Consider the following 21,717-nt stretch of genomic DNA (forward strand, 5'->3'; position numbering starts at 1 on the left):
TCTGTAAATACTTCATTAAGTTTGTTATAAAGAGAAGTACTACCTTTAAACATAGGCACAAAACTAACATCATATACCTCTAAAGCCAGCAGTAACTTCTTGGATTGATTTGTTGTTTTGCTGTCTGAATGTTTTAACTTAACCCTACTCTTCAGTCATTTTAGCATGCTTTAGATTCTGCTTGTGCTTCATCGTGCTTTTGAATTTGACATGGTGAGGTTTTTAAGTTTTGGAAATTTAGCCCGTTATTTTGTCAAATAAACAAAGATTTTTGAAGTTTATGTCTGATAGTTGGGTGTGGTGGAACATGGCTGTAATCCCAGCACGTAGGAGGATGTTGACTTTGAGGATACTATATACTACATAGTGAGACCCTGTTTCAAACTCCCTTCCCCCAAAAAAGAAAGTTTGTGTCTGATAACTCTCCATTATCTAGATCCCATCATGGAGTTGTGGGGGTTATCTATTTTTCCTATTTTTTTAGTGGTGGTACTGAGGTTTGAAATCAGGGTTTTTACACTTGGTAGGCAGGTGCTCTGCCACTTGAAACATGCTCTCCAGCCCCAGTCAGGTTATCTTATTTCATCAGTATTGGTCTGCTTATGTTTCATTGAGTGCTGGACATTATATATGAAAAGTAATAGGGATTATTCAGATCTAAGGTAATGGTTTGTAGTTCCTGGGTAGGGAGCTAAGCAGAGAAGAGTTGTGAAGCAATTCCAGAGAAGAGTTATGATTAAAAGCTGGGTTTTAATTCTTGGAAGATTTATTTTCTTCTAACTTACTTCACCCTAATTCCTATGTATAGCCTTTTGGGGCCCCAGTACAAACCTGGGGGTTTGCTAGATCCCTTTGACAGGCTAAGAGGGTTTTATAGTGCTAGCCCCATGAATGTTTTAAAAAGTCTGCATAGCTTCTCAGCTGCTTTCTACTAGAATCATCAGTCATGTCTACGAGAAAAGAAGGTCTGTTAGCTCTCTTTGAAGTTTTAACAGTTTGTTGACAGTGGTTTTTCAGGCAACTGAACTTGTTTTTGTTGTTGCGTTGTTTTGGTACTGGGGTTTGAACCATGCCTCTAGCCCACATTCCTTGTCATGTGTGTTGTTAAGCTAGTTCTGCTGTCTATCCTGTTGCTAATTTTGTCATATTCTGAGTTGCTCTTTTTAAATCAAATGCTGGCTTTAAACTTTTATTTTACTTCATCTTTACACACCATTTGTGTTACTCTTTATTCCAGAGTCAAGCTTTGATTTTAACTGTGTATGTTAAAATGCCATGTCATCTTTGTCTTTCTTTTAAATGTGTTTTGCTATTTTAAAATAGCAAATTGCAGCTTTAAAACAGTGATTCAGGTTGAGAGACCAGAGAGGAGTTGCAGCAAGAACTAGAGAAGTTTAGGATAGGTAATGAGCCATCTTGATTCTAAAGATTAGCCTTGTGGGTTTCTTTGACTTAGATGAAAGTGAAGAGGACGAAGATGATTTGTTACAAAGGACTGGGAATTTCATATCAACATCAACTTCTCTTCCAAGAGGAATCTTGAAGGTGAGAGTCTTTGAAGTTGGCACTTACCAGTTTCTTACCACTGAAATCCAGAAGTATGGATTCTTATTATGTGTGGGATTAAATGTGCTTGCTGACACTGTGCCTTACTAAATATTTGTTAGGCTTTTTTTTTTTTCTCTCCTTTTGCAAAAATAATCAAGAGGCATGAAATTATATTCCTAGGAATTCTAGGAGATAGCAAGCAATTTGATTTCTCCTTTTGATTTATCCTTTTGATAGCAGTCTTGCCTGTGCTGCTGCCTTTTTATCTAGCTTATTTCAGTGGCTTTGGTTTCTCCACTTTCGCTTTACCTCTTCCTAAATCATCATGCAGTAGCCCAAGGGAGCTTTTAAAATTAAAAGTGTCAGGTCATTATCACTTTTCATTGCCTTTTGAAACCTTCTAAAGCCTGTATTGCCCTGCATGTTCGGGCTTCTACCCACATCCTCAGCTTCATCTCAGACCTCTTTTCCCTTGTTTCCTGCTTTACTACACAAGGTTTTTTGTTAAACATGCTGGGTCCTTTCTTGCCTCTGAACCTTTGTCCTTGCTCTTCCTTCTGCCCCTCTATTCTTTAAGAACTGATAGTGGCCATCTCAGTATTGTTTTTCTGCTCATATGGTACTTTAGAAAAGACTTATCTAAAATGGCCTATGCTGTTTACTTTCTAACTCATCACTGTCTAGCTGGTTCATTGTGGTAACCAGTTTCCTGCATTGTGCTTCAGTTAAATATCTGTTAAGTTCACAGGTCTCTTTAGGACACATAAACGTTTTCCCAGCTATAAAATGGACATTTTAAGTGGGGCAGGGGAACTATTATGGTAAATTACCAGGAGGCAGAGTGATCCTTCCTCTTCCCCTACCCCCCTCCAACATACCTTAGGACAGTTCATTCAGCTGCTCATAGGCTAAATTCACCTCCACTGAAAATAGGGTGTTATGGTGCCATCCCAAAACATGCTTGTTTTGGTCTTAATTAAATTTTTAATGCAGGGGGAAATCCTGTAAAAACAAAAAGAAATAGCTGAAAAATAGTCCAAGTGATGCATGAGATTGCCATCATTTTAGACTAGCAAACCCATACCCAAGAGAAGAACACAAGCAATCCTGCCAAACAGAGCTGTGGGGACAGCTGCATAGTGTCTCTTGGCCTTATGCAATCAGTTAAGAGATGCCAAAGTGAAAAGTCTAGGAATGAAAGTCTCCTAATCCAAGTGGATGTATCTTGGGGAAATGACTGTACACAAGTGCTCTTAGAGTGCTTAATAAGTTTGACTTCTAGATGTAGAAAGGTGTGTTAACCTTTTCATTACTGTGACGAAATACTTGGCAGAATAACTTAAAAAAGGAAAAAATTATTTTTGCCCACGGTTTCAGTCCATGGTTAAGGACAACCCCCCCCCCCAGCGACCTATTTCTATCAGCTAGACCCTACCTCCTAATGTTTCCAGCACCTCCCAAAATAGCCCCAGCTGGGGACCCAGTCTTCAACACAAGAGTCTGTGGGGGACATTTCATATTCAGACCTTAACAGAAGGACCATAATGATTACTAATCCCTTCATTTGAGAAGGTAAAATTGGATTGTTGTGTAGCATGAAGTGACTTGCTAGTTGATGACAGAGCTGTGGTCTTTTGCTTACCATTCCAGTTCTTCTCCATTATACACCATAATGTTTTTTTCTTCACAATCTTAAGTGATTTGAGTTGATAAAATTCCATCTTTATTTTCCACAGATGAAGAATTGCCAGCATGCTAATGCTGAACGGCCTACCACTGCTCGAATCTCATCAGTGCGATTCCATCCTTGTGCACAGGTGGTGATGGTCGCTGGGTTAGATAATGCTATTTCACTGTTTCAGGTATGCATTTTTATTTGACAGTGCTGAGGTTTGAACTCAGGGCTTCGTGTTTACAAGGCAGGTGCTCTATTGCTTGAACCAAGCCTCCAGCCCTTTTTGCTTTGATTCATTTGGAGACAGAGTCTTGCTTTTTGCCTAGGCCAGCCTGAACCATGATCTTTCTATTATTTAACATTTCCCACCATTGCTGGGATCAGAGGCCCAGCTTTTTCTGTTGAGATGAGGTCTTGCAAACTTTTTTTTGTGGGGGGAGGGTCCACAATCCTCCTAATCTCAGCCTCCCATGTAGCTTGGGATGACAGGCACATGCCACCACACCCAGCTATTGCTTGAGATAGGGTCTTGTGAATTTTTTTGTCCGGCTGGCATGGAGCCATAATCCTCCTGATTCCAGTCTCCAAATAGGATTACAGGCATTGAGCCATCAGCACCTGGCTCTTAGGTATGCATTTTTAAGTGAAGGCTTGTAGTGAAAAGTGTTTACTACCAGAATACAGACTCTGTGTAAATAACAAGAAGAAACATTTTGTACTTTCTTATAGGTTGATGGCAAAACAAATCCTAAAATCCAGAGCATCTATTTGGACAGGTTTCCAATCTATAAGGCTTGTTTTACTGCTAATGGAGAAGAGGTTTTAGCCACAAGTATTCACAGCAAGGTTCTTTATGTCTATGATATGCTAGCTGGAAAGTTAATTCCTGTGCATCAAGTGAGAGGTAAGATAATGAACACACAGCCTGTCACTGCCCTCCCCAAGCTGTTATTTACAACCATTTTTTTCACCCTAGAGGAATCTTAAAAGTTGTTTAGTTATAGTATTTGGAAAATATCATTGTATCGAGATAATATATTTAAATGAAGTTAGTGAACGGACTTTTTATTGAGCACTTACAGAAAGATCATAATTTGTCAATCTATATATCACCCTAAACCAGAGAAGCAGTTGTAGACATTTGAGTGTAGAGTTAGCACTTGAGGCAGCAGAAAGCATGAGCCAGGGAACTAGAAGACCTAGGTTCCTTTGTTTCACCTCTCTGATAGATAAAAAATTTGGACACCCTCTAATTTTAGTGTTTATTCTAATCTTGATTTTATACTTGAAAGAAGGTACTACTTTTGGAATTACTGAAGAAATATTTTTAAAGAATAAACTATGTAAAAAAAAATTGTTCCTCAGATGAGGATTTATTTACTTTTTACCTTATCTGTTTATATTCTCCTACCCATGCTACCACAGAATGTAGTGACATGCTTGTGACTTTTGGGACCAATGTCATTGTAATGAGGTTGGTTGGGTTAACATAATCTTGGGAAGAAGTGTTGGCCCAGGCCACAGCCCACTAGCAGTGTCCCTGTTAGACTGCATGCCTGTGGTTGTAAGACGATAACAGTAACTCTTCACAGCCGTACTCTTGCTTATGCATGACAGTGAGGCCAACCTTAGGAACATCTACATTTCTATCTCACTATTTGTACTGTTCTCTTTCCTGTGTTCTCTGACACCTGTAATGGTCCTTTTCAAGTAAGTCCTTGGTTTATCTAATTGTGCTTTAAGCCAGGAGGGCTTCTCAGAAGTTATGTGCATGTGAATTGCGAGGGAGTAACCCTAATTCTCTAGGTCTGAGGTGGGTCTGATTCTGCGTTTTCTGCAGCTTTTAGGTGGTGGTGGTGCCAGCCAGTGAACCAGACTTTGTTGAAAAGCCTTAACTCTCACATTAAAACAGATCACAATATGTAGTAATTTTTTTTATACAACATTTTATAATCAAAAGGAATGGACTTTGGTCCCTTCTTGCCTTGCATCCTTGCGGGTTAAAAGTACGTCAGGGGTTGGCTAAGTACAGTTAGTGATCATTACTCTGGATGTTAGGCATGCTTAAGTGTGTATCTAGTTACCTGCTGCTTTTGAGACTTGGCATTCATCTTTTCTTCTTGATACTTCCTTTTCTTCTCTTCTCAATAAGTATTAACTTGAATATAATGATAATAGAAGTAATGATAAATGATAAATTAAGTTCATTTCTTTTTTATAGTGGTAAGTTATGGGGCACTATTCTCAATCTTCATCATTATCAAACTGTACTATTGCTGGGCTTGGTGGCAGATGCCTGTAATCCCAGCATTTGGGAAGGCTGAGCCAGGAGATTGTGAGTTTGAGGCCAGCCTGGACTGATTAGCAAACCCTGTGTGAAAAACAAAACATACGCAACTCTGCTATCCTTTTTTCTTTACTCGGGGGCCGGCAGAATGGCTCAAGCAGTAAGAGTGCCTGCCTAGCAAGCATGAGGTCCTGAGTTTAAACCCCAGTACCACAAAAAAACCAAACATACAAACAAAAAAAACTTTTTGTTTTTGTGGTGCTAAAGATTGAACCCAGGACCTCATGCATACCAGGCAAGTGCTTTACCACTGAGTTGCACCCCCATTTCTGTAAAGCTATAAATTCAAGAAATTAAATTAACAATATTAGACAAAGGGGAAAAAATTGCTGACTAGTTAGGATATACATACCTTGTATACACATGCATACTTTTGGTTGTCATAAATCTGGTCTGAAAATGAAAACCACAGAATTGATGCAAATGGTGCATTCCCTTAACCTGTCCAGTTATTGACCTGTGGTTCAAGATGGTCTAAAGGACCCTTAACCAGCATTTTCCATTTGGGGGACAAGGGTATTTCTCCACATTTTTCTAAGTCCTTTTTTTCTAATCAGTGTTTTTACTTAGAAACCTAAATTTAAAAGAATGTATTTTTTGACTAGTAAATACATTCACTTGGTATAAAAATTTAATATGTAAAAATGGGTGGCTAGTGAAAAGTTGCTTTTCCTTCTCTTCCCTGGAGACAGCCAGTTGTACTCATTTTAATTTATTTTTTTCCATTGGGCAACTTTTTGGTGAGTAACTTGGTTTTCAGCATACTGATAGAGTCAGTGTTAACACCTCAGGCATATTTTGAGATAGGGTATTGCTATGTAGCTTAAACTTGCAATCCTCCAGTCTTACTCTTCCAAGTGCTGAGATTACAGGTATGCACCACCATACCCAGCTGGACATGTCCCTTTGTAAATAAATGTAAATGTTAACTGGTTTATATACCTAGTTCATGTGATATGTTACATGAGTCCCATTTTGAGAAGCTAATCAGGTTATTGTGTTTGCTTTATTTATTTATTTATTTATTTGTCTATTTATTTTTGTGGTGTCATAGTTTGAACTCAGGACCTTAAGCTTGCAGGCACTCTACCACTTGAGCCATGCCCTAACTCTTTTTTGCTTTAGTTATTTTTCAGGTAGGTTCTCAAGTTTTTTGTCTGGGGTCAGCCTTAGACTGTGATTCTCCTATCTATACCTCCTGTGTAGCTGGGATCACAAGAATGCACCACCAAGACTGGCTTGCTGTTTGAGATGGGGTCTCAGTACTTGCCTGGGCTGGCCTTGAACTTCTGTCCCTTTGATCGTTGCCTACCAAGTAGCTGGGATTACAGGCATGAGCTTCCCATGCTTGGCCTTGAGAAGCTAATCAGTTCTTGAATATGCTGACAAGTTGTGAATTTCTTTTTGCACCCACTGAATTAAAGCTTATCCTCCTATTCATCGCAGGATAGTTAGTAGGTAGTGGTCAGCAAATAGTTTATATATGTGTGCTTTTGGCTGTTTCTAATTGCAGTGTATTTCCCTTCTGGTAGTAAACTTTGTGACAGAGGTACAGTTTATCCTTTTAGTTAATTAAATTGTGTTAACTTCTTCTATTTGGAAAACTAGTTAATATGTTTACTGTTTAAGAGAGTTGTATCTGTGGCCTGCAATTAAAATGGTGAGTGCTAACCAAAATAAAGAGAAGTTTGCCAGGCACTTTGTAGAGATCTTTCGTTTTGAATCCTTATGATGGATGATATCTGACTTACTCAGATTCTGAGCCTGTGTTTTGCTTACTTGGGGCACTGAGATATTTTAGAGTAAAAAACTCAATTGTCAGTAGAAGACAGCTTTGTTGAAACCCATATTTAATGTTATTGAGTCAGTTCATCTTCTTTTTTTAGGTTTGAAAGAGAAAATAGTGAGGCGCTTTGAGGTCTCCCCAGATGGATCCTTCCTGCTTATAAATGGCATTGCTGGATATTCTCATTTGCTTTCAATGAAGGTAAAGCATTTTTAATTGTTGCCTGTTCTTGGATTAGAGATTAGGGTTAGGGTTAAGGATAATCTCAAACCTTAACTCATTGCATCCTTAAATCTGCATCTTAAGAGGGATGCACAGGAGGGATTTAAGGAAAAGTTGTGGGAAGTTGGGGTAAAACTTAGGTTCTAGAAAATAAAGAATGGTCTCCTAACAATTCGTAAATAATATTTATTCTTTTTAGACCAAAGAACTTATTGGCAGCATGAAGATTAATGGAAGGATTGCAGCATGCACATTCTCTTCAGATAGTAAGAAAATATACACCTCCTCTGGTAAGTTAATGAGATGAGAAGCTTTGGATGTTTTATGTTTCAGTTTTAACCAAAAACTGCTTGATTTTTAACTTTCTCATTTTAGTAAGAATATCAAGTTTAGTTTTATAATTCATGTATAAAATAGTTCATTTGCCTTTCAACTTTAAAGCAGAATTAACCAAACTGTTCTTTGGATCTTTCTTTCAGGGGATGGGGAAGTTTACGTGTGGGATGTGAACTCTAGGAAGTGCCTTAACAGATTTGTTGATGAAGGGAGTTTATGTGGATTAAGCATTGCCACTTCAAGGAATGGACAGTACATGGCTTGTGGGTGAGTAACGAGGCTCAGGAAAGCTGAACCACATTATGCTAATAAAATGTTTAGGAATAAATATATTAGATGGTGCAGGAGTAGTTCTCTTCATAAACAGCTCAGTGATATTAAACTGATAGATCCAGGACAGCCTTTAGTTTTCCATTGTCTAGGTGCACCATCTAATAATATTAATGGCTGGTTATCAGATCTTTAGCAAAGGAAATAGTGGATTACCTTAAATCAATATATATCTCCCTATATTTAAAACGCCCATTTGATCTCATCAAATTCTCTTACTGTTTTCAACCTTGCCATTGATGAGAAGGTAGAGTAAGTCAGCTTTGGGTTTAAGTTTTAAAGATAATTAATAGCATTTTTCCCTTTATGTGGTTAGGTGGCATAAGCCAAAAACATGTTCTTAGGAAATAGCATCGGTTAGTTTTGTAGACACTTAAAAAATATTGCCTTAAGCTCCCTGTTGGAGGGAAGAAGCAGCAGAGACTGAGTGATCTGCTGGCCCTGGGCTCAGAGCACTTAGTCCTGCTTGGCTGCAAACCACATGCTGGGGCAGAGAGGCAGTTCCAGAGGCTGAGTGATCCACCAGCCACAGGCTTTAGAGTGCTCATTTTCTGTAGTATTCCACAGGTGGGACCTACTCTTCATTGCAGGGTGGGGTGTGAGGGGAGGGCACCCATCACCAGCACCCTTCACAGCTGGAGCTCCCTGCTGCTTAAACTTCTCATCATTTCTGCATCTAATTCTCCCCCTCTCCACGACTGCCTCTTGGTGGCTATCTCCCACCCAGACACTGGCAAGATATCGCTAGCCTTCCTGACTTGTGATTGATTGTTCCTTGTTTTCGGATCCCCAGAGTAGCTCATTCTCACACATTAGGCCCCTTTTGAGATGGTGCAAACTATAGTGCTCTGAGATATGGGGAGCGATGAAGTGGATTTCTCCTCTAGTGCTGGCCTGCCATGCAGGAAGAGTCACTCGCATACAAAATTGCCACACTGGATTTAAGCCTTGCAAGAATCGTGGGTTTCTTTTGCAGTCAAGATTGCCAGTCTGTTGTCACAGTGACTGCCTGGCTTACCTTGTGGTGTGGTTTCTGGTTCCCTTCTCCCTTGGGAACTTGGGTTTGAAGCTGTGGACTGCTTCCTACTTTCTCTGCATTGCTTTTCTGTTTCTCTGTGCTTTTAGCTGACCTTTCACTTCTTTCTTGATTCCTAAAGCTCTTCCTCTCCTTAGAATATTGTCTTCTTTGTTACCCTGACCCTTCTCATTCACAGAGTCACATGGAGGAAACTTGTAATCTGTGATTTTGCTCCTTTCTCCTCAAGGCTGTCACCATGAAGTTTTTTTAAGCAAAGGAGAATTGTAATGATATCTGAATTTTAGGGAAGATAATCCTCCTGTTAGATTTTAGAAGAGAAAAAGGGTAGGAAGTAACCTTTGAGGTCACTGCAGTAATAGGGCAGGCATCAGGGAATAAGGTAATCAGAAGGGCAGTGAAGATGGGAATAGGGAAACCATGTTTATAATGTGTTTCAACTGTTTAGAAAGTAGGGAGTGAGAAGCAGTCACATTTTCCAGTTCCAGACCTGAGCAACTTGAAGAGTGAAATTATCATTAAATGAAGGTGGAGTGCACATTTATGTACCTGTACTCACAGGCAGTTAAAATGGCAGTGCAAAGCTAAGTCTACAGACAGTGTTTTAATATGATTGGTGATAGGTAGTTCACAGGAGTTAACAGATGAGTAAGACACTAGGAACCTTGCGGGCATTAGAGAGAGTGAGTTGAGAAAGGAATTGCTAGAGTTCAGTCTTAGGAATTTGAGTTTTTTTAGCTTCTTTGGTTGAAGTTCTGAAGGGCATCTGTGGCTCTGGCTGTGTCTTAAACTTTTTTTTTGGTAACAGATTGGTTCATCATTTTTCCTCTGTAGCTAAGAATATAGACACTGTGCCTGGCTTGAAATTCTCTTGTTTTTGGCAGCACTAGGGTTTTGAACTCAAAGCCTCATACTTGTTTAGGCAGGCGTTCTTACTGCTTGAGCTACTTCACTAGTCTCCCGCTTGGAATTCTTATAATTCAATAATTCAAACAATTGACTCATCTTGGTGTTATTAGTTGGTTATCTTTTCTCATTCAGGTTATGAATTTTCTGGTTCTTGGTATGATAGATAGTTACCTTTTCTATTCTGAACATTTTATCAATTACATGTAATATTGTGCCAGCTTTGTGTCTTAAACTCTTGTTGTTTTGTCATGCAGGGATCTAACCTAGGCCCTTCTACATGCTAGGCAAGCACTCTTCCACTGAGCTTTACCTCCAGCTCTGTGTCTTAAACTCTTTTAATTTGCAGCCACCTTCACATGCTACAAAGGAGAAGCAAACAGCTCTATAGAAGGTCACACAAAGGTTGGAGTAGAGTTCAAGTATTGGAAGAATTCAAGCAGCCCTAGGGTTTGAACTTGCTGAGTCCCCCAGCAGTAGTTTTGTTCTGTTGGTATGGTACTATAGTGTCTCTTGTTTTCTACTTTTATATACTCTTGTCCTTATCAGTATGCTTTACCTTCAAGTACTTCTCTAAATGTGGTACTTAAACTCCCTCCAGCATCAGAATACCCAAAATAGTGGTTATAAACTCCAGCTCTGTGAATCAGTGTTGGTACAGGAGAATAGGCACATGAAGCCTAGGAATTTGCTATTTAATACACTAGTGGATTCTTAGGCACTGTAAAACTTTGGAACCATCACTTATGTGCATTTTTTTTTTCTGTGTTAAGGTTTTTCAACCTTGGTACTGTTGATAATCTGGACTAGATAATACTTTGTTGTGGGTCTTGCAGGGATGTGTAGCTGCTTCCCTGTGTCGGCAGCACACCATCACCCTCCCAGTCCCCAGTATGACATCACAATGTCTCAGTTTCCCCTAAAGACCGGTATTGCCAGTTATTGCCAAGTTCCCCCAAAGACCAGAATTGTCTAATTAATCCATTCTTCTAACCTTGTAGTTTTTTCTTGTTCATAATATTAGTTTGTGGCCTCCATGACCCCTTTCTGTAAGTCTCTTCAGCCTCAACTCTAACCAACATCACCCCATGGTAGTGGTTCGTACCCTAGTTCATAAGAGACATTGATTTGACTAATTGCCATCTCTCCTGTTTGGGAAGAGCTTTGTGTGCCAGTTCTCTCGTGGTTGTGATCTACTAATGGATTGACTGCCCTTGGTTTAAGTGCTCATTTCTGGTGGAGGTAATTTGCAGTCGGGGTGGGGGAGTAATATTTATGTCGTTCCTTCAGTTAGGAGTTCAGGGTAAGCTACTAAGTAAGCATGCCTGTTTCTCCCTGTGTTCCTGCTCTTCTCATTACCTGCTTTTTTTTCACCTAATTTCTATCTTCCCCAGCTTCAGTCCCACCTCTTCCACAAAGCTCATTTGGAGCAACTTCACCTCATAATGATGCTCCCCTTCTTTGAGGTTGTAGATCTCAGGTAGACTTAATGCTGTTTATATTCTGTTGTATCTCTGGCTATTTTATACAGATACATTTTTTTTTCTGGAATAAAGTCCTTCTTATACTCTGTATTCCTGTGACACTTTGCATACTTCTGGACATATGGATATCATTTCAGTAAATATTTACTAACCATTCTTAGTAGTAGCATATTAAAATCAATTCTTTTTTCACAAATCCAGCTATAAGAATAAGATAGCCTAGCAAGCATGTGCTGCTGAGTTCAAACCCCAGTACCGTCAAAGAAAAGAAATTATATATATTTAAATAATGAATGTATGCTATTTTTATCTGCAAAATTAAGCAGTAGTTAAATAAGAATTGCTAGGCACTATTTAAAAGAGTCCCTGATGTTCAGAAAGATGTAAGATTTGATCTAAAATTAGTATTTAGAAGAGCCATATGGATTATAACTTTTCTTAATTAAAATAAATTTAGTCATGAATCCACTTTCAGTAAGAAAAGGGATTTAGTATAAAACAAGTATAGTGAATATTTTAATCTAAATCTAAAATATAAGTAAGCAAAAGGATGAACTAAGGAAAAAACTAAGATGTTGTCCTAGTTTATTTGGGTTGTTGTAATAAAGTACCATAGAGTTCTTTGGTGGCTTATAAACAAATTTATTTCTAACAGTCCTGAGGGCTGGGAGTCAGGTTAGGGTGACATTGTGGTTGGGTTCTGGTGAGAGTCCTCTTCCAGGTTGCAAATGATTGATTTCTTTCTTTATTCATGGTGAAATGAGTGAAAGAGTTTCTGGGGTCTGTTTTGTAAGGCTACTAATCCCTTTCATGAGGGTTCACTCTTACCTAATTACTTCCCACAGACTCCACTTCCTAATACCATCACATTGGGGATTAGGGTTTCAACCTAAGAATTTTGGGGAACAGTTACATAAACAAAGAATATATATTATTTCTCCTGAGTAGTTCATATGGACTCCGTTGTTAACTCTGTTTAAATTAAGGAATTACTTGAATCAAATGAAAAAATGTATATGTAAGTAGTTGGAAGACTTTAAAGCACTAAATAATTCTAACATACTTGTGTGTTGATTGTAATATCAAGCTATGGAATATTTCATGTGTTTTGAACTTATCTTCTTTTATGCATTGTTCCTGACTATAATTAGCAATCAGTATTCATCCTCATTGAATAATGAGGATGTTTCAGTGATAGGAATGAGAGTATACTTAGTAGAATGTATGTTTGTTACTCTTGTGAGGTTGAGGTTTCTTATATCTTTCAGGTTTATACTGTATTATAGATTAAGTGTGCTGTGGTCTGAATGTGTCCCCCACAATTCATATTTTGAAACTTAATTTCTAAGGTGATAGTATTGGGAGAGGAATCTTTTAAGAGGTGATTGAGTTATGAGGGCAAAGCCTCATGGGTAGGATTAGGGCCCTTATAAAAGAGCTTGAGAGATTGGGTTCAGTTCTTTCTGGCAAATGAGGTCACAGTGTCTGATTTTTGGGAGGACACAGCAATAAGGCTCCATCTTGGAAGAACAGAGCAACCCTCACTAGACACTGAACCTGCCAGTGTCTTGATCTTGGACCTTTCTGTTTCCCAAACTGTGAGAAATAAATTTCTATTGTATATAAATTACCCAGCCTCAGGCAGGTGTTTTGTTGTAGTAGCAGATATGGACTAAAACTATTTAGAATTAACTATGTGAATTGTGTACCTTATTCTTGATGCCCATTGATCATTGAGATTAAAAATGTTTACTTAGTTCTTATCTATGAATGATATTAACATTATTTGGTCATTAGGATTTACTTTTTAAGAGTATTGGTTATAATTCATTGCTAATAAACATTTTAAGTAAACTTGAAGTGGAGGATTAACTGCCATAACTATTGACTGTAAATATTGACTGTAAAGCAAACTAAGGTGCCCGCTTTTACTGCTGTTGTTCTCCACTGTTTTTAAAGTTCCCACAAATAGAATTAAAAAAGAAAGGAGGAGCTATCAGTGGGGAGAGGGCAGTTATCTTTGACTCTTTAGAATGTTAGGGAGTATGCACTCAGAGTAGTAGTCTTGGTCTGTTTCATTTATCATTGTATCCCAAGCACTTAAAATAGTACCTGGTGAGGAGTTGACATCTGACAAATACTTATTAAAGGAATGATTAATGGAGATTCTATGTGTTCCTGGATTTTTTTTTAGCTAGACATACAATTGAAAAAACTGAGTTATCAAGAGTTTAGAAAGACTGAAGTAGAACTGATAGACTGTGTCTAACTTTTGTCTTCCTCTGAACTCTCAAGTTGCTGGGCTCTTTTACTATGCTGTTCCTGCAGATAACCAGATTGTGGGTTGGAATCTGTGTTTACTTAGGTTGTGAAAGCCTTTCACTTGCTTTAAAATCTATTTCCTTTTTTCTTTGCAGTTCTAATTCTGGAGTGGTAAATATATACAATCAAGATTCTTGTCTCCAAGAAACAAACCCAAAGCCGATAAAAGCTGTGATGAACCTGGTTACGGGTGCTACTGCTCTGACTTTCAATCCCACTACAGAAATCTTGGCAATAGCTTCAAGAAAAATGAAAGAAGCCATCAGACTGGTAATAGTCCTTTGACTTTTCCTTTATAATTGTTAACTTTAAAAATTAAGTTGGAAACATGAAATGGCAACAGGAAAGTAGAGTGGTGAATTTTTAAAAGTTACTCCTTTTAGTCTTAATCATCTTCCTTTGTAGAAATTATTAGTATAGTAGCTTTTGAATATAGTTGTTGAAATAATGCATAGTAGCCACTAAATTTCAGTTCTTTTGGGGAAAGCTAAACTATCCATTCTCAGCATTTCTCAAGAGGTAGTTCTCATTATCAGAGATTTCTTTCAGCATGTAAACTAAGGAACATACTTAAGGCAAACACTTCATTCATCTGCAGTTTTCTTTCCTTAACCTACTGTTTTTTTTTTGAGGTTTTGGGGCTTGAACTCAGGGCTTACACCTTGAGCCACTCTACCAGCCCTTTTTTTGTAATAGTTTTTTTTTTGAGATAGGGTCTTGCAAGCTATTTGCCCAGGCTGGCTTTGAACCATGATCGTCCTGATCTCTGCCTGCTGAGTAGCTAAGATTACAGGTGTGAGCCACCAGCACCCAACTCCTTAACCTACTTTTTAAGGCCTGTTGTTTTAATGGAGTGGAGGCAATTCTTAGATTTTGAAAATAAACTTTAAAATAAGTCTCTAAAAATACTGCAATTCAGATAGCTAAAATGCCTGTGTCACATGTGGTGATTTACTGGAAAGACTCATAGGACTTGGCATATGATCATATTCATGCCTAAAATTTATTACAGCCAAAGAATACAAAGCAAAATTGGCAAAGGGGACAGGCATGTGGGCAAAGTCCAGGTGATACTAGGCTCAACCTGCCAAGAGTCCTCTTCTAGTAGAGTCACATAGTAATATATTTAATTCCTACAGCAGTGAGGTGTGACCACACATGCTGACTGTTTTCTACTTGCGAGGCTCATTAGGGACTCAGTGCCCAGGATTTTTATCAGGGCTTCATCTGTGTGCCCTGTCTCTGCCTAGCATGTACCAAAATTCTATCTTTCTAGAATTAAAGCCAGATATTCAGCATAAATCATGTTACTTGTACAAATGGTAAGTCACCCATTGCATAGCAGTGTAGGAGACTGCTTACCAGTTAAGTACATAGACACCATCCAAAGGACCCTTGCAAGGATGCCTTGGTAAGGATGCAAGTATTGGGCCCACATTAACTCTTTTCAGCCTAACCTCAGAATTCAACTTAAATGTCACCCCCATCTCTCTGAGTTTTCTTACTCATCAGACAGACCAGTTTCTTCATTCAACAATGACTTGCTCTGGGTACCAGGTGTACAGTAGGTATAGAACTTTGAATAGTGCTATTGTATCTTGCTACTTTGTGTATATAAAGTTAGTTTTATGTTGCTTAATCAACAAAAGCCTTGCATATATCCTCAGGTATGAACTGGTGTAATAGTGTTCAGTTTACAAAAATTTACAAAGAACTCTTCAAAACAATTTTGAGTGAGTTACAGTCCTTTAGAGGATTAACTTACACAAAGTCAAGAGTTAGTAAAGGGCAGAATTGTGATTCCAGATTCTATACTCTTTGTTGTACTACTGCACAGGACTTTCATATGACAAATAGGGCCAGGAGAAGGCTAGCTCCTTCATGTTACATAGAGTAGTACTACTTTTGTCTGTGGGATATGTTGGGATTTTATCATTTTATCCTTCTTTTTTTTTCTTTATTCGTTCATTCATATGTGCATACATTGTTTAGGCCATTCCGCCCCCCCCCCCCCCCTCGCTGCCAGGCAGAATCTGTTCTGCCCTTATCTCTAATTTTGTTGACGAGAGAGTATAAACAATAAAAAAGACAAAGCGTTTTTGCTAGTTGAGATAACGATAGCTATACAGAGAGATTCCTAGTATTGCTTCCATGTACAAATGTGTTACATTCTAAGTTGATTAATCTCTAACTGACCTTTTCTCTAGTTCCTGATCCCCTTCTCATATTGACCTCTCTCGCTTTAAAGTTTCTGTATTAGTTCCTCTGCAGTGAGGACATCAAATACTATCATATTTTGGGTTTCCCCATACCTCCCGTGTGTGCTCTCACCTACCTTTTATCATTTTAATGGTAGTAAATTGTTTTAGAAAACCGTGGAATGTATCTCTTATTGACATAATATATTCTGTAATCTGCATAGTAGTTAGTTCTGCCTAGTTTGCTTCAGTGATCATGACAGCCTTTATGTTTTTTTATTGTGGGAAAATCACACAAGGAATTCATTAGTATCAGCCATATCACATTTTTTAAATAGTAGTCAGCCATCACATCTAATGGAAAGAAGCCAGGCATAGCAGCTTCAGAATGCCTCAGTGAAACACTGGTGGTGTCATTAAATGCAATTGCTTATAATGATCCAAACAGTTTTGTTATCCCAATACAAAGCAATGAAGATAAATCTAAGCCTTTGCATCTGTAGGAGACCCAGAAGTCAAATTATTACATCTACAATCTTGGGTATAGTAGGAAGTTGTGGAACTTCTTATTCAATAAATCAAGGATGAATGAGCTTTTACTTGTTGAATTTCAACTATCATGACAGATAATGATGTTAAAGATAAAGGGAACTTTCTGAGTTAATGAGGTTGGGTCTTTATGGGGCACTTTCTTAATGAATAGTTTCATTATAACTTTTAATACAGGAGTCATAAAGAGGTCAGAGCACGACAGTTCTAACCAGGAGGGAGCACTGGTCTGAGGAAATAATAATTAATGCGGGGAGAATTTCCCCAGGGAACTTTTCAGGTATATCCTATTGAGTCTCTCAGGAGCACATTGAACATGTGCTTATTCCAAGTCAGTCAGAGGAGATGAAACTTAAAACTCAGTTTTTGACAAGTTGGTGTTTTGCCTCTGTCAGAAAGACACTCATCTATCATATGAGTTAGTGGCCACTGTGTAGAATTCTTGTTGCATGAGGGTGGCACATCTAAGAGGATACCATTTCCATTAAAACCTTTTATTTACTCCAGTATTCTGGTGCCATTTTGTATAGCTAACTTTTGGTAGAAATAGACTAAAAAATTGCTTTGTGTTTGTGCTCTAATTTTTGCCTTTATTCTTAATAAGCAATTGATTAGATTATAAAATTACATGAATCCAAATTAGGAGACTGTCTTTGTTTTTAGGTTGGATATTGAGAGGATAGTTTAATATAAATTATCTTTAAGAAGTCATTCACGAGGAAAGTTTTGTTCTGGTGTATTTTAACTTGGAAGAGTGAGAAAACCAGCTCCCCACACTTTCAAATCATTCCAGGAAAGTTAATGAGTGGCTATCTGAGATGAGGTGTAGTTTAAGAGTATAAGGTGAAAAAGACCAAAAATCGTATGTTTTCCCTCATATGTGGACATTAGATCAAGGGCAAACACAACAATGGGATTGGACTTTGAGCACATGATAAAAGTGAGAGCACACAAGGGAGGGGTGAGGATAGGTAAGACACCTAAAAAATTAGCTAGCATTTGTTGCCCTTAATGCAGAGAAACTAAAGCAGATACCTTAAAAGCAACTGAGGCCAATAGGAAAAGGGGACCAGGAACTAGAGAAAAGGTTAGATCAAAAAGAATTAACCTAGAAGGTAACACACACGCACAGGAAATTAATGTGAGTCAACTCCCTGTATAGCTATCCTTATCTCAACCAGCAAAAACCCTTGTTCCTTCCTATTATGGCTTATACTCTCTCTACAACAAAATTAGAAATAAGGGCAAAATAGTTTCTGCTGGGTATTGAGGGGGTGGGGGGGGAGAGGGGGCGGAGTGGGTGGTAAGGGAGGGGGTGGGGGCAGGGGGGAGAAATGACCCAAGCCTTGTATGCACATATGAATAATAAAAGAAAAAAAAAATCCAACACCAAAAAAAAAAAAAAAAGTATAAGGTGATGCAGAGGGTGGGAACAAAAGTCGGGTTGGTCAACTCTGATCTTGGCAGAAAGCAAATGGTTTTTTCCTGGTGTTCTGGTCCCCTGACTTTAGGTCACCTGCTCATAGTTGGTGCATACTTGGAGGATGTAAACCTTAATAACATAAGGAAAACACAATTGAAGAAGCCAAGCCATTTATCACAAGTTCTTAGAATTTTCCTGCATTCCCAGTCTGAGTGTAAATAAATAAATGCTTTCTTCTCCCTTCCTTCCTTCTCAGCTAATAGCTCATTAAAGATCAGATTTTAATTTTGAAACACTTTGCTGCATTCAGAGAACAGTATTTCCATGTATGCTATAATCAAAATGAACTTTATGTTCCAGCAAAATGAAAGAATGAGAATTCAAATTTAAGAAAGATAAGTTCCCAGTTTTTGTAATTTAAGGCTTTTTATGATCTGCAGGTTCATCTTCCTTCCTGTACAGTATTTTCTAACTTCCCAGTCCTTAAAAGGAAGAATATTTCTCGTGTCCAAACCATGGATTTTTCTCCCAGAAGTGGATACTTTGCCTTGGGGAATGAGCAAGGCAAGGCCCTGATGTATAGGTAGGTACTATTTATCTTTAAAAGTCAGAGATACCTAATAAACTGCTTTTGAAATGTGAAGAGATACTTGGTATTCCCACTTTTATAGTTATGTTCAATTTATTAATTCCACAATTGCAGAGTGTTTAGCCTGACTTATCCTCATTATCAAACTTTGTGCATTTTTCTACCACAAAATTTTTCAAGGAGAAAATTTCATGTGAGGAATGCAAATGTGTATGTCATATGGTTTGTACAATTTTTTTTCCTCTAGTAAATTTTAGTTTGAGAATGTCAAATTCAGGAGAGGTAGTCACTTTAATAATATTGCCACATTCTTGGGTGCTTTATGTTTAGATTAACCTTTGCTGATTTGGCAAGTCATTGTTTACTAGATTTGAGGGTTTTTTTGTTTTTGTTTTAAACACCAAAACAACAACAACAAAAAAGGTGCTTCTTTCCCTGCAGTTGTAAACTGTAAATAAGGATGTTAACCACAAAGATACCCAAAAGTATGTGCTCTGTCCAGGTTTCTTTTCTTCACCCAACATACTTGGCTATAAAATATGAACAAACAATCTAATTGCATAATTGCTAGAAAGTATAGTTGACAAGGTGGGTCTTCAGTGGGAACTAAAGAGCTTTCAGTAGGAAATGTTCAACTTAAATCAGTCTCCTCTCCTTGCTCTTTGTGTTGTTCATAAGTGCTAAATAGAATCCTATTTTTATGTTTGAATGCTTTAGGGAAGGCCTGCAGGATGAAGAAAAGGAGGAAAGTAAATTGGTTTTGAGGAGCTAATTATGAAAAGAGAATATAGCAAACATCGGAATAATATTCTACTTTGTAAGATAATGAGTTATTCCAGGAAAATTCCATTGGTCTCATTTCATATCAATTTTGGACTAGTTCTAGTTCAGTATAGATTTTATAAAAAAAAAAAAAAGAGGCAGATTCTTATTATACTTAGAAATTCTCTCCAAAAGCCTTTGGCTTTTTATTATTTTATTTTTGGATTAGCATACATTAATAATACATGGGGATTTAATTGTGATAATTCCATGCACGTGTACAGTATACCTTGAACAAGTTCACCCCCTCCATCACATTTCCATTCCCCTCCATCTTCTTCCCCTACATTGGTGTTTTAGAACAGAAATTTTCTTTTCTCTAAGTAAGTACCAGAAGTCGTTAGATTTTTCATCAGAGCATTGCTCTCTAGAATGAAACTGCTCCAACTGTACTAGTAAGTGAGCTGGGTTGACAATGTATCTATGGGGTGGGTCTGATTAGGTATTTTGTAGATCCCAATTTGATGCTTTGGAGTAAGCCTAATGGTTTTATCTACAATCTGAAGCATTAGGATCCTCCAGAATGTCAGATAAAGGAGTTGGCACCTCACTGTAACTGCCTGCTGAGAATGTGTGAATACATGGCTCCCCCCACCCCACACACATTTTTCTAAATGCCATTCTGTGATCACATTTAGAATATTGTGGGTAATTACAAAGCTTGTGTTTTACTTTTTTCAGGTTGCACCATTATGCAGACTTCTAAAGAGATTCTTTGAAGTAAGAAAATTCTATTTTATAAATGCTACAGATTTTAAAGTTACACAATTACTGTCACTTAGCCGAGGTACCACATTAGCCCAGCTTTGTTTCTCTGGCCCTATGTTGCTGCATCCTTAGTTAGGGTATTAGCGTGGAAATAGATCAGGAGCTGTGTTACCAGACCCGAGCCTTCCTTGGGAATTTCTTCTCCCAAATCACAACAATCTGCCTCTGTTCTCCCGAGGTCAGCTCTCTTAATATTGTCCAGTAATTATAATCAAAATTGTAATTACTGGACATGTTGAATCCACAAAAGAGAATAGGTTTAACAGAGATAGGAATCTACAGATAGAGCTTGTATGAGCTTAAATCTTGTTAATGCATATATGCTTCTTGACAGATCACTGAGTGGCTTTGCCCTGCTTTACAGAGCTCATGAATCTACCTAATATTTAAAACATTGGACATTTTTTCATTATGACTGGGTCTTTGACCTGGAGATCCTGAGGCTGACTTTTACAGTTAGCCTGTTCATACAGTTGACCATTTGGTCTTAGATTCATAAATGGTAATGAGACTCTAGGAGTGGGGATAAATTTAATTAAGGAAAAAGATTTTAAAGATAGTAGAACTTTGAGCAATGCTGTGTGGAGAGGTCCTTCTGCCTCTTAAAATTACCATGCCAGGACTGATGTGTTGCTTGTGATGACCAGCAGCTATAAACCAGGTGTATAATTTTTTCTTTTCTCTCCTCAGATCCAGTTAAGTCACAAGAAAAGCCCATGAAACATCTCAGAAACTTTCCAGAATGTGTGATAATATATGGATGATGATTTGTAGAGCAAGCTGTGCTTAAGTAAATGGCAATGTCTTAATAAACATATGGCAACTTTTGTTTCAAAATAAGTGTACATGATTCTTACTCCCAGTCTGTTTGCTCACACGTGTGTATACACACAGACACACACCCCAATGTGGATGCATTTGTTTTATAACTAAACATGAAAGTGGGCGATGGTGGCTACTAGAGAGGCTAAAATTGGAAGGATCGTGGTTTGAGGCTAGTCTGGGCAAATAGTTTGTAAGACCCCATCTCCAAAATAACCAGAAATGAACAGAAGGTGTGGCTCAAGCAGTAGAGTGTGTTTGCTTTGCAAGTGGGAGGCCCTGAGTTCAAATCCAAGTCCCACCAAAAATAAACTAAATATGAGAAATTGGAACCCAAAATAATATAAGCAGATATTTTTGTGCTTCCCAGTTAACCCTTATTACTATCTTCCACTTTCTGCATAGCCTGTCTGTGCTTCAGGGTATCAGCCAACAGATACTCTGAGGAGCTGTGGACAGTTCATAAGACAGTTAATGAGGCCCCTTCATATGAGAGTTAATAAGACCTCATGGAGTGAGTTTTAAACTTTCAAGTTTCGTTAGAGTTTATTTTG

The 21,717-nt window shown here is 38.1% G+C and overlaps 1 protein-coding gene across 1 annotated transcript in view; it reads left to right on the forward strand.

The window, feature by feature from the left end:
• The window catches only part of Utp18 (UTP18 small subunit processome component), a 32,979-nt gene extending 11,786 nt beyond the window's left edge, over positions 1–21,193 (forward strand). The window contains exons 5-14 of the mRNA XM_020175960.2: positions 1,457–1,545; positions 3,285–3,410; positions 3,953–4,127; positions 7,457–7,557; positions 7,778–7,868; positions 8,058–8,181; positions 14,088–14,262; positions 18,603–18,745; positions 20,255–20,293; positions 21,032–21,193. Coding sequence (XP_020031549.1) covers positions 1,457–1,545; positions 3,285–3,410; positions 3,953–4,127; positions 7,457–7,557; positions 7,778–7,868; positions 8,058–8,181; positions 14,088–14,262; positions 18,603–18,745; positions 20,255–20,279 — 1,049 coding nt within the window. The 3' untranslated portion in view covers positions 20,280–20,293; positions 21,032–21,193. The remainder of the gene's footprint in view (positions 1–1,456; positions 1,546–3,284; positions 3,411–3,952; positions 4,128–7,456; positions 7,558–7,777; positions 7,869–8,057; positions 8,182–14,087; positions 14,263–18,602; positions 18,746–20,254; positions 20,294–21,031) is intronic.
• Positions 21,194–21,717: the final 524 nt, after the last annotated feature.

The sequence above is a fragment of the Castor canadensis genome, chromosome 11, assembly GCF_047511655.1.
Source record: "Castor canadensis chromosome 11, mCasCan1.hap1v2, whole genome shotgun sequence".
Classification (NCBI taxonomy): Eukaryota; Metazoa; Chordata; class Mammalia; order Rodentia; family Castoridae; genus Castor; species Castor canadensis.